This window comes from Xenopus tropicalis, chromosome 7 (assembly GCF_000004195.4).
Source record: "Xenopus tropicalis strain Nigerian chromosome 7, UCB_Xtro_10.0, whole genome shotgun sequence".
In the NCBI taxonomy this organism is placed as follows: Eukaryota; Metazoa; Chordata; class Amphibia; order Anura; family Pipidae; genus Xenopus; species Xenopus tropicalis.
The window spans coordinates 52,620,115-52,639,731 of NC_030683.2; the positions used below are offsets into that span (position 1 = coordinate 52,620,115).

Sequence of the window (19,617 nt, forward strand, 5' to 3'; positions counted from 1 at the left end):
GACCCAGTAAACACGTAAACTACTTAAAATCCAGGGCTTTTACAACAAAATGAGATTTTAATTTTGGGACCATTTCTCAGAATTTTAAAAGTCACCCAAAAAAAGTTAAGAAAAGTTACAAAAAGCCTGACAAGAGTGTCACTTTAATACATTTCATTTAAAATGTGTGTATATATTTTTGTAAGCAAAATGTATAGATGTTTAAAGTTTAATGAGACATTTCAGAAACCTAATCTTTATGTACTAAAAAGTAGCAGTTAGAGCAGAGGTTTCATAAACAAAAAAGAGCAGACATGCTAAAAATTGCTGCTAAGTATGAAATAAACAAACAAAATCTTTTGTGTGTAGGAGTTTCTGAAAGCGTAATTTCCCCTGTGATATTGTTCCATAAATACCAGTCTCCTACAATTACACACAGGCATAAGTCCTGCTTTTACCCATGTTTTCTCTTCTGTAAGATGACCTATGAATACAAACTCTGGTTTGGTTTATGATTCTGTTGCTGCTATATATGCTTATAAATAACCCTACATACTATCCCCTACACAAAGGCTTTGGTTACTTTAAGTCCTACAAAACTGTTGGAGTTGTTTGTACCTGCTCTCACATACACTGTTGACAGACAGATGCACAGTTACTTTGAGGTAACTCCATCTTCTCAGCAGTAAAAAATTATCACCTTGAATTGCAGGTTTAGGTTGTAAAAGATAGCAAAGGAATCTTTTGCTGTGACAGCAGAAGGATGTATTAAAATAACTGTGTTTCTTTCCACCCATAGAGGGCAGTGGAATCTCAGAATACTGATAGAGCTGACTGCTAAACATACCATGTATCATTCAAACAAACACCACCAGAGAAGATAAAATGAGTAAAGGTCCCATGGCAAATTTATAGATCAACAGAATGAATTGAAATATTTACCTCAGCTAATGTGCAAATATTTTCAGTGCAAGAGAAACCACAACTTGAACTTGACCCCTGTCGTGTAGAGTTTGGGACTGTTAATCCAGTAATAATGGATTAAATTGAGTGCTGTTTTATTCTCTCTTTCTCTCTGTTCCGTAGTATGCAAACCTGGGATACAGATAGGGCAAGTGCAATTGAGATTAGACCTGCATTTTAAGGAGAAGGAAAGGTAAAAACTAAGTAAGCTTTATCAGAAAGGTCTATGTAAATACAGCCATAAGCACTCACAGAAACACTGCACAGACTTCTCTGTCAAAAGATTTGTTGTGTCTGTAATTCATGTGTCAGAGACACGCAGCTCTCTGCTCTCTCCCCTCTCCTGCTCTCCCCTCCCTCAAGAATGCTAAGAACTCACACCCACCTTGGGAATGTGGATCTGAGTCAATCAGCAGGAAGCTGACTCATTGTCTTACTAACTGAGCATGTTCACTTGGTCTGGGTGTCTGTGCAGGATTGAGTTATTATGGGAACTTTCTTTACACAGCTCAGCGTTTTTTTTTTCCTATGAGGCTTCTGATCATCTGAACAGGAGAAATATGGGAAGACTTAAGGGCACTATTGAGAGAACTGAAGGTATGCCTGCAGCTTGAGATTAACTCTTTATTAGCCTTTCCTTCTCCTTTAAAGATGCTAACTAAACAGTGACCTGGATCCAGTGGACAGATTTACAAGAGGTATTATACCTGCATCCAAAATGTGATTGTTAAAAAGAAGAAAAGGTCAGCCTAAATGTGGCCATACACATTGCGATTCCCTCATTTGGCGACCTGCGGGCCAAACTATTGAATTAAAATGGTGGACATCAGACCGAGGACCGCATCAATGTGCCAATGCAGTCCCCGATCCGACGGAAAATCAATCTCAAATTGGATCTTGTCCATAAGTTTTCACGATATACCTTTTTTCTCACTGAATTGAATCTGATCCATAGTGAGAAATCTCAAGTACCTTGCCTTATGATTTTTCATATTGTGATTTACTATTTCTTTTGTCAAAATTCTTATTGACATGCTTAATTTCCACTGGCTTCTATTATTCTATTATTTATCAATGCAATCATTTTAAAGTAAGTTTATTGCTAGAATTATAAAAGATCGAAAAGATATGGCTACAGTGTCTATTGTATAGAATAGCTCTCATCGCTTCTAATCTCAACTCAACTTTTCATAAAAGCCAAATATTTTGTCAAAAAAAGTAGAGAATTCACATGGTCAAACTTTATATCTAAGTAAATTTGTTGCTTTCAATTGATATTCAGCAGACATGACTTTAGCAGTTACAGGCTACCCCAATAAAACTTTGGGATTGCATTCTATAATGCTGTATATTATAGGAATCTATAATTTTAATATGGCTCATAGTTGCTGCCATCCTTAGAGTGATAGTAAAATCTGTCCTTAACACAGTGATCTAAGGTCAGGCTTCAAATTATGATTGGAAAAACAAACTGGACAAGCAGGCTGGCACTCCGGATCATCGAATAGTTTAGACCTTCAAAAAAGCTCAGATTGTGTTAAAAGCGTTTTTAGTTTATTGAATTCATATACAGACAAAGCCTAACACGTTTTGTACCACAGGGAGCACCTAATCCTGGCTAAAAGAACATCTATACAGTGCCAGCCTGCTTGTCCAGTTTGTTTTTCCAGTTGACTCCCTAAACTGAAGATCTGGGGCTTGAGCACCTGGACCCACCATGATCAAGGGTAAGCTTCACACCTTGTATTACTAAATAACATTTTTTCTTTGGTTTCAAATTTTGATTCATGAAGTGTAGCTGGATGGACTATGCACCCTAGGGTCATACTGCCTGTAGTATTTCACAAGACCAACATAACAATCAGGTTTACATGTAAGGAGTGTGCTTCCAAAAAATAGGCAATGCAAGGATTGCAAGCACAAGCAGATTTTTATCTGCAAGTGAGTGAGTTATGGCTGTCTGTGTTTCACTGCTTTATTACAAAGTCATGTTTGGAGCTTACACTTCAAACAGTGCAAGGATAATTTGGGATGTACACCCTTCCAATTAATAAGTGCAAAGTCTGCCTTTTGTTTCATTACCTTCCAACTAGAGCAGGGTTTGGGGCAAGAATATATAATAAATGTTTAATTGAAAAAAACACTAACTAGGTGCAGTAACCCATAGTAATAAACAGGTGACCAGTAAACACTACAAGTTGCTATGGGTTATCGCACCTGAACAAACATTTTGGGCCCGATTCACTAAAGTCCAAAATAAGGAGTGCTATTTATAGCATGCGTTAAAAATCTTATCACTTCTTATTTTTCGCTCGATTCACTAAAAGGACACTTGTCATAATTAAGAAGCGATGTTCTTGGCGTTATTTATCTTGCGACGACATATTTTCAAGCAACGTGCTGAGTAATATGTTGTGCGCTGCGTAATATATTGCTTGAAAATATGTCGTCGCAAGATAAATAACGCCAAGAACATCGCTTCTTAATTATGACAAGTGTCCTTTTAGTGAATCGAGCGAAAAATAAGAAGTGATAAGATTTTTAACGCATGCTATAAATAGCACTCCTTATTTCGGACTTTAGTGAATCGGGCCCTTTGTCTTTTATTGCATCATTTCATTAGTTTTTTTTTTTAAATATGCTTTAGGCTATACTGAAGGGGACTATTGGCATGTGAAAATCTGCACCAAAAAAGGACAGTCCACATGTATCCCAATGATAGCCACCTGCCTATTTAGTGCTTTTTAATGTGCAGCACAGGACCAAATTGAGTGATTTTCTGCCTGTTCCTTGTTCCTTGGTGATAGGTGCCCTTTAAAGATAATTCTATTACTTACATATATATCATCATATTACCTGTGAAACAAAAAAAAAAAACACATAATGTACCTAAAGATATTCAAATGTGCCATTCTTCATTATGCCATCAGGAAAAGGCATGTACCCTTAGGTTTCCAAAGGTCTTGAGCTTCAAGCTGCCACCATTTATCCCAGAAATAATGAGTTCAATTTGATAGCCAATGCTGGGCAACAGTTTGAGAACAATGAACCCCAGAGTACTTAAGAATTTCTCAGAAAGGTATTTCGAGCAAACACAAATGTAGCACAGCTTGAAATTATGTAAAATAACAAACACAGCTTCAGTTTAAACAGAATAATATAGCATGCACAGTATATCCTAGCGTCATGTTATTAAAGCAACAACTTTGACAGGTTGTAACAGAGTATGTATTTCTGTATTATCCTTTATGATTCCTGTATAATTCAAGGGTAGTCTCTTACCTAAAGACTCCTTCATTGCTTTCCCATTGGCAACTTTATGTGTCAGCTGAAAATAATTTCTGTACCTTTTCCTCTAAATCAAAAGCAGAAATCAGAAAGCTATGTATTGTTATATGTGGTTTATCGCTTTGTCAAGTTATGCAGTGTTTATTATGTCCAGTATTGCTATATACTATTTTTGATAACAGCTACAACCGTGTCCACTCTGTGTTGTGTCACACTTGTTAGATTATAAGTTTAAAGATGGTGATCATGATAATAACTAGTACTCAAGGGAAACCTTATTATATTTAGTGAGTATTGCAATCATGTTTATGTGGGAGAGTTTTCTTTGAGTTAAGCTTTAATGATAAATAATATTCAATAACACTAAGTAGCTCTTTAATGATGATTAACAGTCTTCCTATATTAAATGGGTGGATTACCCCAATTGTGAAAAATAGCTTGCCAAATTGGCTTTGGTTTCTGTAGAAAAAGTTCCCTTAAAGGTCACATGATTAATGTGTATAGATATATCTAAGGTCAGCTCAGGGAGATCTCAAGGGAACTGTTTATTCAAATAACTATGCAGTTGACATGGGGCCATACCTAGCTATTTATAGTAAAGGAGAAAGGGCATAAGCAAAAGATGGAGCTTTGGAACAAAAATGGTAGAATAATGGAATTCCGTCTCTATAGGGGTGTTATTGAGTAAAGAAGGAATCTGTTTGCTAGATTGCTAACAGGAAATAATATATCCCTCCCTAACCACCCTACTGGTTCATTTGGTTCATGCTTCACTGTGTTTTGAGGAGAGGGAGTGTTGTTATATTTAAAAAGTTTCATTTTTTGTGAGTGTGTGTCGTCTGAAATAAGGACTTATGTTTTTCAATGGCAGCTTTGAAGTTGATGAACTATACAATACTATGAACTATATACAAAATGTCCATATATGTAGTGAAAAAAAACATTCTATAATAAAGTTATATACAGAACTGAAACAACCACAAGAAAGGAAGAGGCATTAGGATTTGTACGGGTATATAATTTTAAACACCAATCAGACCATTTTTAGTTACCAGCCATGCTAGCTACCCAACCAAATGGATTAGATGTCAAGTGAAAAGGGGCAACCTACTGTCCACCACCATCTCATGGCACCCAAAGGATCTGAAAAGTGATCTTTATCATTAAATTCAGACAATAATTTAGTTGCCATTCCAAACACCCACCTCTTGTTCAGTAATATAAAAAAAAAAGAATTTTAAGATTTAATACCTTGTTTTAAACATTGTTATTGTATGGAAGTGAACAGAGCATGTTTGGACACAAGTACCTTTACTAAATAGTGTCAATATGCTAAATACATATATATATATATTTTATAAAGAGCAGTTATCATCACTATAAAAGAAGTAACCTTTACATTTACTCCACTGTGTATTACACAGGCACTTAAGCATCTACTTAAGCTTTATTATTGTTCATATTAATATAATATTTATTTAGCTTTCTCTTTGGACCCTCTCTATTTATCTTTCATTTGCTACTCAAACATTTGCCTGGTTGCTAGGAAAAAGAAATTAACATGCACTGTGTTACTATTAGTGCAATACAAGTTAAGGAGCTTTAACAATTCAGAATAAATCATTTTCTGCATTACTATGAATCAGTAGTAAACCAGAAAATGTTTAGTAATCAGAGGCACTTGTTCTTCTTTTCTAATGTGCTGTGACTGTTGTTACTGTTCATAAAGAACACAATGTCTAAATCTAAATAGGTCCCTCCATATTGTTAAATGTAATTCGAATATTGCCAAAGGAACCATAAGCCTTTGGAGAGGCCCACCATGTTTACTGAAACTAGAGATCAATCCAGGGCGAATACTCGTTATCTGCTGACCTTTTGGCAAGCCAGAGTTAGGAAACATGGGATCCTGAGAGATACAGGAAAGCTGGGGCCCTAAAAAATGTAAACAAGGGATGCCCATTTTGCAACACTCAAACCGTTACATACGGTGGGAGTTTTTGACTTGTTTTTTTTTTACTTAAATATACTAAAAATATCTAGCAACTGTTTTACAATATCTGTCTTTTATACTTTTCATCAGCACTGTCAACAGTCCAGGACTCTGAAGGGACTCCTTATTCATATATACTATGTTTTGTGCCTAAAAGTGACTGTAAATGTTTGCAGGCCCAATTTTCTGTATGATATGAACTGCAGGACACTTGTGTGGTGGATGAACACGACTTAATGCACATTCCATGCATGCTCCCTACTTGCACATCAATTATTACTTACAAATCGGAGCATCTGCAGCTTCAAGTTGCATTTGGAGCCCTCTAACTACCAGCTACTGAATGCAAGTGTAGTACTGGGCTTTCAGTCAGTGACTGCTTAGTTACTGTTAGTTAGTGCACCTTTGTAAGGCATGAGTGCAATGAATATGGTCTATTAATGGGGAGAATTTATGTGCCTATTCTGCATAGCTTGCATCCAGCATTCATAAATGAGCCCTACAGAGAGTGACAGCTATCCAAGAGAAGCATGGCTGTATTGATTTCACAGACACAAGATAAGAGCTGTAGATCTTACAAGCTATGCAGACAGCACAGCATAATTGCTTAGTCAGCTTCCAGGTATTCCCAGTTCAAGAAATTAATTCCTTTAATGTGATTGCAAATTATACTGTTTTAGGTTTAAAGGAGAAGGAAAGGTTAAATTGCTAACAAAATGTTAGGCACCCCCAGTGATTATAATTGCTTACCTCAAACCCCCGTCCAGTGCTTCTGTTAGGAGAAAATTGTACCAACCCAGGGTAATCGCAGGCGAGCGATACTCTTCCTTATGCTTTAGCAGCTATCCAAGATGAGCGAAAAGCTCGCTTTTTTGTTAAAGTTCAGCTACTCTAGTGCACATGAGCGAAAAACGAAGAGAAACGCTCATTCACATACACCCCGGCCAGTGCAGTTTTCTCAGTTTCAGGTAAGTGATTACAATCACTGGGGGTGCTTAATAATTTGGCACCTCCCTCCAGTGATTGTAACTTTCCTTCTCCATTAAGCAAAACAATTATAATATAAATCTGTGTTCTCATAAATTTTAAATTTCAGATGTTTTCCCTAGGTCAACATTACACACATTTAAATGAAGCTCTTGAGATAATAGCACTCGCCAATATACTTTTTAAAGTTTAATATTTTTTCAATGGATGCAGGTTGCACAACCAGGACATTTTCCTACATTCGTATTGACCTGAGTATCCTTCATTATTTTAATTTAAGTTATGACAATGCAGGAAGTGACGGATTCTTGGATTGTACAAAGGGAACGTGGATAAGAGAGAGATGTTTTTGTGCAAATAAAAAACAACAGCAAATATATCACTGATAAATATTAAGAAACTGAAAACAGGAATGTTGGTTTAAGCAACATATGTCCATCAAGTTGACCCTAATGTCTATGTAAAATCTGCCTAACTGCTAGTTGGTCCAAAGAGAAGCAAAAAACCCCATCTAAAGCCTCTCCAATTTGCCTCTGGGGGGAAAAAATGCCCATCCTGACTCCAAGATGGCAATCAGACTAATTTCTTTGTCAACTTTCTTCTAAGAGCTAATTTCAGTAACCCTTTATTTATGCCATTTTTAAAGTGATACCTATACATGCAATTATATAGAACAACAGAATGGAATATTTGTATATTTAATATATGCAGGAGAAGGGGGCAGCTACATTACATTGAGACTTGATACTGTTTTTATTGTTTTTTTCATGCATATTAATGATTCTCTTAAGCCTTTCTTTGTAGAGGTTATGACTCCCTTTGGGTCACATAGGTGCTTATTTAGTTCTATACAGTATAATTTAATTTCAAGGAAATAATTGCAGTGATGTAACCAGAACCCTGACACAGCAATGAAATAACTGTTGACCGTTTTATATTCTGAGAGCCAAAAACAGCAGTGACGTAAACGACAGCATAAGCTAATCAATTATTTGATGTATTGAGCCACCTAAATTAATTTAGCAATATTTTACAAGCATAATTCAACTCAGTTTAGCAGTAATAAATGACATCTGGCTCCCTTGAGACAAGCACATGAGAAACTACTCAAGCAATTTCCAGACATAACCCAGCCTGGGTTCCATTTAACAAAAAGGAAATGGCCATATCTTTGATTAAAAGGGATACTTTAATCAGATAAAGTGCTTTGTAAAAATTCCAATACGCTTGCTTGGCTATTATATTTTACTGCAGTGATTCTTCTTCCAAGGGAAAAGGTGACTTGTGATGGATCATACTCTTACAAACCTAGAAACAGGCAGAATAACCTTTTTTCCAACTTAATATGCTATAAAAAAAATATATATTACCTTTCCCAGTGATAACATTGATGGCATTGTTGGTAAATAATTTAGAAAAGGCAAGGATAGGACATGTCTCAAATGGATGAAGGTTGGTGGAGAGTAAAACTGTGAAGAATTAGAAAAGAATAGACAGTTTGAATGTCCCCATTATAATGTCTAGTATGTTTTTCTTAAAAATCCAGTTGACCAGCAAACAAGAATAAAAACAAAGGGCTACATTTATAAAAGTATGAAAAGACACTAGGGTAGTTTTACAAAATATCAAGGTAATCCACAGGAACATTTTTTTGACAAAAACAGCATTAAGTAACAGACACATTAACTGGTTGGGGGGCTAAATGATTTGGTAAAAATAATCTACATTATGAAAATGGTATTAACACAAAATTTCATTAGTAAATCAGACCCACCAATATAGTAAATCTGCCCCTATGATTTGTCTACCTGGTTAACATTATGATTTAGGTTTATTATTAGTCAGGCATTGGGTGATACAAAGTAGAAATACAGAAATGATTATGAACTTTTCAGGCATCCATTTCTTTTTCCATTTGTTAGTGTTTTTTCTCCACAAAAAATAAAAAGATTTATATTTTTGAACTAATATAGTAAATCCGACCCTAAATTAATATTTGTGATTTGTAAGTTGTAAAATGCACATATCTGGATAATAGTGACAGGATCAAGAAATACTCTTACATATATAGGCTATCAAATGATTGTACTTAATGATGATGTAAGTGCCAATTTACTTTATTTTATCTGTTTTTTCCTTTGTTTATTTTTGTTTGTTTGAAAATGCAAAATAAAAACCTTTTAAAAAAATACATAGGCTATAATGATCTCTGTGTGTCCCACATTTGATCTCCCCCTCATTCTTTTTATCAATTAAGGACAATGCTGATTCAACATTATGTGAGCTCAGCTCAAATCAAGAATATCCTACATTCCTCCTGAATCATTTTATTGCTTTAATATTAGCAAAAATGTTCCACCAAAACAAAAGCAATGTATTTGGGAGGTTTAACCTTCACCCTCCATTTTCTACTAAACCACAACTCCCAGAACCAGTCTGTACACAGAAGCCCAAAGTCACAAAGCTCCTGGGTGTGCAGGAGGTGGTAGTTGATGTGCAGAATTAATTTGGGGAATATAATGCTGGGCATGACAGTGGTATTTAATTCGAGAAGGTATTGCTTATAATGTAAATAGTAATACAGTTATACAGAAATGTGGAGCCTTAATCCAATCAGCATGCACAAATATACATTAGAAAAGCTTTCAAAACTATGAGGGCATTTACTATGTCCCTAGGCAGAAGCGCAACAATCAGGGGGTGGGGCAATATATGTTAGGGGATGTGAATGGGGTGAGAGGGAAGTTGCTTACGTGCATCTTCTTTTCTGTCTCTTATTAATACAGCACAGCCAAATTCAGGCAGTGCTATATTAATCGAGGCATCAGTGAAGAGAGGAGGGTACGGTGCAAGTGCAAAAAAATGACACATTGTACCCAATTTTGCACTCTGCTGCGGGCCTTCTTGTTGGATTATGACCCTTGTTAAAAGGTTTTGTTTTAGAAACTTGAAAATAAGAAATAGTTTATCATCAAATGTAACTAGAATGGAAAAATTAATAGAAGCACCTCCTTGAAAAAGATTTGTTAGAGGTGGATCATGGGATATAGTTTATCTATATTTAAGTATAACACCTGATATATTCTGGAAGAATCTACTTCAGAAACAGCAGGTTTAGGTTTCTGTTTTGAGAGGAGTAGAATGCCTTTTGGTTTTGGTTAAATACAGAGAGGGGGTCATATACTAACAGTCTGATTTTTTTTTTATTCAGATTTTTTAGCGCTAAAAGAAATTTAACTGCATAAATTCTCCATCTTAAACGCATCACGATCATGTAGAAGTCAGTGGCAGCTGACCCTTCCCTTTCCTGGAAGTTGAAGAATACACTGTTTTTGCAAAAAATTTTGTGCATGCTTTTTCAGTTCAGAATTTTAGATTTTCAATAAATCTGCCTCTGACTGTTGTACTTACTCGCCAAAGAAGGGGCTGGGTAAGTAGTAAGATATCTCAGGGATTGGCAGTGCTTCCTGTCTTGGTTTCATTCATGTATTTAAGGTATTACTTGTTATCCTCAAGGGAAGGATGCAGATGACACAAATGACAGTCCAGAAGGGGCAAGTTAAATGCATAGTGAATAAAAGAAAATAGATAATGCAAACCCTTCACTGTGGTTAATCAGTAATGTCTGTGCAGCTGTCCTGTTTTGCCTTTTTGCATTTATTGATTAGACAGTTACTGCAAATTTTAATTTCACACAGAACATTGAGAATTTTTACATACAGTAATAATACTGTAAACAAGTTTATGAAACTCATGAATTTATATTGCAATGCTAATCAGTCATATGTTATTGCAATAAAATCTGTGGCACAATGAGAGATCTGATTGAGCATTTAGGGGGTTAAAGTTCTACAGGACTACAAGTGCTACAGGTCTATTCACCAATAGAAGCCAATCAGCATGTACTGTAGCATTTACTGGTCATCTGTTTAACAGCTTATTGGTTGTTATGGGTTGCTGCACTTGCACAAACTTGACCTTCATTTTTCATTAAATACACCTTGTAGGGGTATTAGTTGCACTAATACCACTGCCCTAATATGTTCAAGCAGTGGTTCACCATCAGGTAAAGTTTTGATATGTTATAGAATGGACTATTATTTTTTTTTATAGTTTTTGCATTATTCGCCTTCTTCTTCCAACTCTTTCCAGCTTTAAAATGGGGGTCACTGGCCCAGGAGGCAAAAAAAATTCTGAATTTTATTGTTATTGTTGCTTCTCATCAGGAGTACATTTTGTAATCTTAAATATTCTAGGTTCAGTTCATAGTGTAGTATTTCATTTATCTCCTGCACTAATGGCTTAGTCAGATTAACTAAACTGCTGAATAACTGATAAATGAGTGAAAGGCTATCTAATTAATTCATCTGGCCTGTGTGGGACAGCGGAAGCCATCTTCCTTCAGTTGTATATGAGATTATCTGCTGAGACAGACAGAGTTAATTGTTATAGGTTTAATAAACACAAGGTTGGCTAAGAAGACATACCCCTGCATGTGCCACATTAATCTTTGTCATGATTATAAATCTGATGGCAGTCTATAATTGTGGTTACATGTTTAACTAAGATCCAGGCAATAAAGCAAACATCAATATAGCTAATGACCCATATGAGAAAAGAATACATTAAATTAGATAACGATGGTAAAAAAGTTTGGTGTCACAGACTGTTAAAGGATCTATAATACGCATACACACCAGTGTATGTGTAGATGCAGTAGCTGTTATTACATTGCAATTAGGAAAAAATGAATGAAGGATAAAAACATATTAGGGCGGTGGCTCATGGTGTGATCTATACACTCACATATACAAATTGCATATATCGATACCTTGGATATTATGCTTGTTCAAGAAATCATCCAAATAGAATCTGCCTTCACAACATCACTCGGCAGGGCATTCCTCAACTTCACTGTACTCACTGTTAACCACCTTCACTGCTTCAAATTTAATTTTCTCAAGCCTAATGGGACGCCCTCTTGTTCTTTGATCTTTTCGAAGGGGAAATGTATTTCTATCTAAAGAGTACTTATGTCCCCTCACAAGCACCCTTTCTCCTGAGAAAACAACCCCATTCTTGATAGTCTTTCTTCATGTTTTAATTATTTAATTCTTTTTATAAGTACTTGTTAAGGGCTGGAACCCAAAACTGCACTACATATTCAAGGCCTTACCATGGATCTATAAAGAGGTAATATTGTGTTTTCATCCCTTGATTTAATACCCTTCTTTGCAAATACTTTTAGCTTTAGTAGCCTCTGAGTGAAGCTACCTATAGTTACACATTTTGTTATCCACAAACATCTCCAAATCATTTTCAATTAAAGAAGAATTAAACCCTACCCCATTCTCAAATTCCCTTCCACCCCCTCCACTGCCCTATGTTGCCTATGTGTGTCATACTCTGCCTGCCCTACCCTGCCTGTGTGTGTCATTCTCTGCTTGCCCTATGCTGCTTGTGTGTGCCATACTCTGCCTGTCCTACCCTGCCCTTATGTGTCATATTCTGCTTGCCCTACGCTGCCTGTGTGTGCCATACTCTTCCTGCCCTATGCTGCCTGTGTGTGTCATACTCTGCCTGCCCTATGCTGCCTGTGTGTGTCATACTCTGCCTGCCCTATGCTGCCTGTGTGTGTCATACTCTGCCTGCCCTATGCTGCCTGTGTGTGCCATACTTTGCCTGCCCTATGCTGCCTGTGTGTGTCATACTCTGCCTGCCCTATGCTGCCTGTGTGTGCCATACTCTGGCTGCCCTATGCTGCCTGTGTGTGTCATACTCTGCCTGCCCTATGCTGCCTGTGTGTGTCATACTCTGCCTGCCCTATGCTGCCTGTGTGTGCCATACTCTGCCTGCCCGATGCTGCCTGTGTGTGCCATACTCTGCCTGCCCTATGCTGCCTGTGTGTGTCATACTCTGCCTGCCCTACGCTGCCTATGTGTGCCATACTCTTCCTACCCTACGCTGCCTGTGTGTGTTATACTCAGGCCAGGATTTGTGGCCCGGGCCTAGGGCGGCACAAATTTGGGGGCGGCATGCCACACCACACCAAAAACACTAAACTTTTTCTCCCATACGGAGCAATGGGGACCTCTCCCCCACTGATCCGTATGCTAGCGTAAAGCCCCGTGCATGCGTGATCGCGAATTCGCACATGCCCAGAGGGAGGGGGTGGTGTTGGCGACGGAGAGGGGGCGGCCTCGGAGCGCCCAGATTACAAATCCGGCCCTGGTTATACTCTACCTGCCCTATGCTGCCTGTGTGTGTCATACTCTGCCTGCCTTATGCTGCCTGTAAGTGTCACACTCTGCTTGCCCTATGCTGCCTGTGTGTGCCATACATACAGGCAGCATAAGATATACAGTGACACAATGCTGTCTGAGTTGTGAACAATGTGGTTACAGCTTGAATCTGAAGTGCAGGGGGTCCATTTAAAGTTTACACAAAGGTAAGCAGTCACAGCAGCCCAACAGTAGAGGGTGCAATACAGTGGGGGGCTGCTGGCTGCCAGTTGGACAGCCCTGCCTTAGATCATAAGAAGGTTACAGAAACATCATTCTGAACAGTTCCAAAAGGACAGCAGCCCAAGGCAAGTCTCAGCGCTGGGCAAAGCCAGCCAGGTACCCTAGGCAAATCAGCCAGCCTCTCTGTTCCCTGCACACTTGTGTGAGCATGCATGTGCCAGCAAGGAAACAGGAGGGAGGTAATAAGGGCAGGTGGGCAGTAAGAGGATAAGGGCCTGGACTAAAGGCTGGAAAAAAAGGTAGATACCTAGTGCCTTCCCACTATTGTCACCTTAGACACCTGCCATGTCTTCTTCCTACCACTAATTCCAGACCTGGTAGGTCCTACCCCCAGCCTTCACTAGCACTCCGACCCCTGATTTCACCCTAACTGATGTTCAAGCTGTGCTTCAGGAGTATATAGGAGAGCAAAGAGGCATTCATGTCAGCCCTTACCCAAGCTGGCCTTAAGGCAGACCCCCAAACCACCTTAAGCAGGACAGTCTCACAGTTTGGAAACCACTTATCCTGACAGATATTTTCTCATATCTGTTCACACTGGTTCCCCGATCCCATTTAGGGGGAAAAATTTTGACTCACAGCAAAGAATAATTGCAGGGAATGAAAGGCAGGAAATAGAATGAGAAAAGAAAAATAATAGAAATGACCTCCCCTTCCTTCCTTTAAGCAATGCCTCACCCAAACAATTAGGCAAGTACTACCAGCATTCAGTTTCTCTCTTTATTAAAGTGCCTTATTTTCGTTTATAGTAAAAGAGCATTTAACAAAATCCCATTTTGCAGCCTTACCATTCAAGGCGTTGGCTCTGGGGTGACAGAAACCTGGACACTCCGGCAGTCTTTTACATTCATATTTCTTTTAGCTTATTTCAGCAAGTCCCTAATTCTCCTCAAGCCCAAAACACAGAGCAAACGTTCCACCAATAGTTATGGTGCCAAAGGGCATTTGCTGGGTGCAAAGCTGCATCAGGCAGAGCTCTGCTACTTCTACACTATTATACATGAAGGGCTGAATAGTATCGTTCCAAAAATGTGATTTTGTAGAAAGGGGAAATATAGTGATAATATTTATATCATGTAAAGTAGGTAGAGATATAACAGTGGTAGCTAAAGAGCGTACAACGAAAAGAGACACAACGATATAAAATGAATGAAGAAGCAGGAGCGATTCTGTAGCGTCTCTTCAGCTGCGAGGGTCTCAGACAGGGGGAGTCCCGCTCCTATCAGTGATGCTCAGGAGTCACCCTGTGAGGGGGAAGGATCGCTCCCCGGCAATTGGTTAAGGTTCCTCCATGTGTTACATTAGCATAAGGACACGCCGCTCCCGAACGATCCACTTGGGGGCCAGAGCCAACCGTGCGTCACTCCCTTTGGTGGGAAGAAAGTAGAGGAGGCAAGAAGCATGCAAGTCAATCTGTGCCAATGGCATCACAAGGAGAGGGATGGCAGCTCGGATGAAAAGGAGACCTCTCCCACGGTTCAGTCTCTCCGCGATATGAATCTCACAAGAAGCGCCCAGGCTGCTGTTATTAATTAAGAAATCCCCCAGTTTGCGGAAAGCTGTGCGTCTCTGTTAGGCTGCTGGGCATCACTTGCGATCCATGCCAACTCAATTTGGTTTTCAAGCACAAAGAGCGAAGTAAGTCATTTATTCTTGTTCCCTCAATCAGAATGTTCACAGGGCACAACCAAAGGCTGGAGGGTGGGTTGGTATATTTGGGGGTGCAGAAAGGAATTCCCCTCGTTAGAATATTGCTAGCTAGTGCTTGGTGAGCAGGGTGGGCAGTAAATTGACTGTACTCTCCCTGATCATTAGCAGAAGGAATCGTGAAGCCCATTTACTGGCCTGCTAATAGTGCAATGTATAATTCATGTCTTCGGGATGTGGTTGTTTCATTGAAGGGAATTTGAATTTGTGCAAACTTTGCTCAGCCCTTGTACTACACCCTGTATACCTAGGAGCTGTTCTTTCCCTTTATATGATTCATTTTGGGCAAATAAAGCAGATGTTTAATATACAGAATAGGAAGGGACATTTTATGACAAAGATGTTGCAACAGCAAAACCTTTATGTGCTTTTAATAACAGGCGTTTCTTTTTCAGTCCTGTAAGGGGGACCTGTTACTGAATGATCATCAAGGATCCTAAAGGTTTCCTGACCCTCCGTCTATAGAAGAGCCTTCCGTTTTTGTGCATTGCTGTGAGATACCAAAGGAAGGTATCATGGCTTCCGAGGAGTCCCAGGGGGTGGCAAAGTCTGCGGTGGAAAAATTATCCAGTGCCATGGGAGACAGAACTAAGCAAATTGGCACCGCAATAAAGGAACCTCATCACCAGAGACGGATAATCTTGATCATTGTGTGTGTGGCTCTTTTTCTTGATAACATGTTGTACATGGTCATAGTCCCCATTATTCCAGACTATATTCAAAATTTGAGAGCGGACAGAGAACATGCGAAAAGCATTAATTCCAGTAGTCAATATAGGAATAAATCTTTTGCCATTAGACCCCAATACCCAGCAGAAAACGAAGATATGCAGATTGGAGTCCTGTTTGCTTCTAAAGCAATCCTGCAGCTACTAATCAACCCACTAAGTGGAACTTTTATAGACAGGGTTGGATATGACATCCCCCTTCTTATTGGACTGGTAGTTTTGTTCTTCTCAACAGTCATATTTGCGTTTGCTGAAAACTATGCCACCTTGTTTGTAGCTAGAAGCCTCCAAGGTTTGGGATCTGCGTTCGCAGACACTTCTGGAATTGCCATGATAGCAGATACATACACAGAGGAGGCTGAAAGAAGCAAAGCTTTAGGCATAGCCTTGGCGTTCATCTCATTCGGTAGCTTGGTGGCGCCCCCTTTTGGGGGCATATTGTACCAGTTCGTAGGCAAACGAATGCCTTTCCTAGTTCTGGCTAGTATCGCTCTTATAGATGGCGTGCTGCTATTGTTAGTCATTAAACCCTTTACTAACAGGACTAGAGCCAATATGCCAATTGGCACCCCCATCCACAGACTGATGATAGATCCTTACATTGCTGTGGTGGCAGGTGCTCTTACCACATGTAATATTCCTTTGGCATTCCTTGAGCCCACCATAGCAAATTGGATGAAAACGACAATGGATGCATCAGAGTGGCAAATGGGTCTTACTTGGTTACCAGCCTTCTTCCCTCATGTCCTTGGTGTCTATATAACTGTAAAGCTTGCAGCCAATTATCCTCACTACCAGTGGTTTTATGGGGCTATAGGAATGGTGATCATAGGTGCAAGTTCTTGTACTGTTCCAGCATGTAAAAACTTCTGGGAGCTAATTGTGCCCTTGTGTGGGATCTGCTTTGGCATAGCCCTAGTAGACACTGCCCTACTGCCAACCCTTGCCTTACTCGTAGATGTTCGCCACGTATCGGTTTATGGAAGTGTTTACGCCATAGCTGATATATCATACTGTGTGGCATATGCCCTAGGACCTGTAGTTGCTAGTCAAATTGTTCATACTACGGGTTTCACCCAACTTAACCTCGGTATGGGTCTTGCCAATGTCCTGTATGCACCGGCTCTTCTGTTCCTCAGAAATGTGTGTCAAATGAAACCCTCACACTCAGAGAGAAATATATTGTTGGAAGAAGGCCCTAAGGGCTTGTACGACACTATTAAAATGGAGGAACGAAAAGCCAAGTCTCACAAAAGAAATCCTAATGATGGGATGAACGACAGTATCATGGACAATTATCATGAGCCCCATAAAGGTATCTATGGGTCGGAAGAGGACTCATCTGATTATGAGTACAGTTAAATCTAAGTTAGTTCCGAAGATTCAATTTTCGTCTGTTTATGCAGCAACATTTAAAGTATCAGTTGTTCAGTTGTTGTGATGTCGGGATGTTTTCTGTCGACCTATTTTTTATGATTTGTTTGGTGACAGACCAAAATGGAAGGAAATGGAATATGGAAAATCCAGAGTTAAGGATAGGTGCAGTATTGTGAAAATGCTTGTTTTTATCTCAGACACCCAAGTGTGAAATACTGTATATCTGTACAAAGTTAAATATATAAATATATTATACAAATGGGATTATTAAACTTGCATATTCAGGGAAATAAACTTAATATTGTAAATACCTATATTTTGTGACATTGAATTAATAAATACTTACAACGTTCTGTGCCATTTGATTTGCAGGACACATTCCCTGTACTGATTGGTTATTCTATAAAATGACACATGCTGTTAACACTGCGTGCTATTCAATACAATCTGAACAAATAAACGGTTATACAAACATAATTCTGGTGTGTTTGTCTTGAAACTTTTAAGAACAGTCTCAAAAGTATTCACTCGGGGACTGGAGGTATCTAAGCGCACTAATATTGTATATGTGATTGTGTTTAGAGAGAACCAAACACAGAGGGATATACAAGTACATACATGTATAGACAGACGATATATGGACTGGCAGATGCACTTGACAGATGAGCTTCATGCACCAGTCCTTTCTTCTTTATCTACTAAACAACTTGCTAAACACCATAAGGAAAGAACCTGCCAGAACTGCCCTTAGATTTTACAACTCAACAGGTTATACTGGAAATTAAAGTACGACTTAGTAAAGGAATTATCGTTTAATTAAGGTTCAAACAGCAGAGGATATTTTGGTACACAATTTTGTATCAAAGTGTCATAATTTCGTTTCTCATAAGTTGTATTCTCCCAATAAAGCTGATGTGTTCAGAAAAAAATGGGGAAATATGCACCAATTAATTATTTTAAAGCAGTACAAAAACGATTTTATGTTGCTCCCCATGCCCGTTTTTAAAATCTAGTACCCATATGCCTGATTACTTCGAAAAATCCCGGCTTTCCATTCATATTCATATATTAGAGAGTGTCCATCAAGCTTCCCAGGGTGATGGTGAGTAGAAACCAGAGGCGATACATCAATCATATTATGTGCCTGTGACTGCCATCCTGTCAGTCCACCAATCACATAACTGTGTCAGGTTATCAAGAGCTTTTCTGCACACCTGTTCGTGGTATAATATACCAAGCTACCAGCATTTTGTCAAATCCGAAAAAAATATTGGATTATCCTCTGCATGTGTTTAAAAACCCACCTCCTTATTTTCCAGATATATAGTAATACATTAAATAGGAAGACAGGTGATTGTGAGAGGCTGCGAGTGTGAGTGGCTATGGGGGGTGTCTCTTTGTTTTTTATTGGCTTTTATAAATTAAAAAAGTTGGAATTATTATCCCTTAAGCTTATTTTAGAAACGTCATTAATCATACCATGGGAGTGGGAGAAATGTTAATTAAATCTTGCAACAACTGATCAATATTCTAAGGGGCAACTATAACTCAGCGAGTGGAGATTAATAGTGATAATATTAAATGTGCCCCACTGACGTATCGTTCCTACTGGTGCAGAGTCTCTTTAACCAAGGTTGGTAGCAAGGATTCTGAAGCAGTGAATAGTGAATAGACAAATGAGTGTGCGAGAGACATACAGATGTGAAGACGAGAGGGAGAAACAAATAGAATGAGATATTCAGTTCATTACATTCTCTATAGCTTGTGAGCAGTAATTACATTATTCAGACTGATAAGGGAATAAGAAAGACACGCCCTGTGTAAGTGTAGCCTTTCCACAAATAACATGCATGCTTCAGGCATGCTGCAGATTGTATAGCTTGGTTTCTTTTGTTCTGTGCTGTCTCCATAAAACTTTCAATATTGTACGACTACTAGTTCAAGTCATCTATTCATCCAAGGAAAGAGAGTTGTGCTTATTTGCTTGGCAAAACAATATGCAGCTGCCATTCTGTGTGGCATATGTGTTGGCATTAGCTTGATCATGGGTCTAAGATCGGCAGAAGCATGC

At 38.7% G+C, this 19,617-nt stretch overlaps 1 protein-coding gene across 2 annotated transcripts; it reads left to right on the plus strand.

Moving 5' to 3' along the window:
- The first annotated feature begins 15,039 nt into the window (after nucleotides 1–15,039).
- On the plus strand, nucleotides 15,040–18,023 carry slc18a3 (solute carrier family 18 (vesicular acetylcholine transporter), member 3). Of its 2 annotated transcripts, XM_012966764.3 has the most exons (2): nucleotides 15,040–15,372; nucleotides 15,837–18,023. In XM_012966764.3, the coding sequence occupies exon 2, from the start codon at nucleotides 15,957–15,959 to the stop codon at nucleotides 17,529–17,531; it is 1,575 nt and encodes a 524-aa protein (XP_012822218.1). In that variant the 5' UTR covers nucleotides 15,040–15,372; nucleotides 15,837–15,956; the 3' UTR covers nucleotides 17,532–18,023.
- The last annotated feature ends 1,594 nt before the right edge of the window (nucleotides 18,024–19,617 follow it).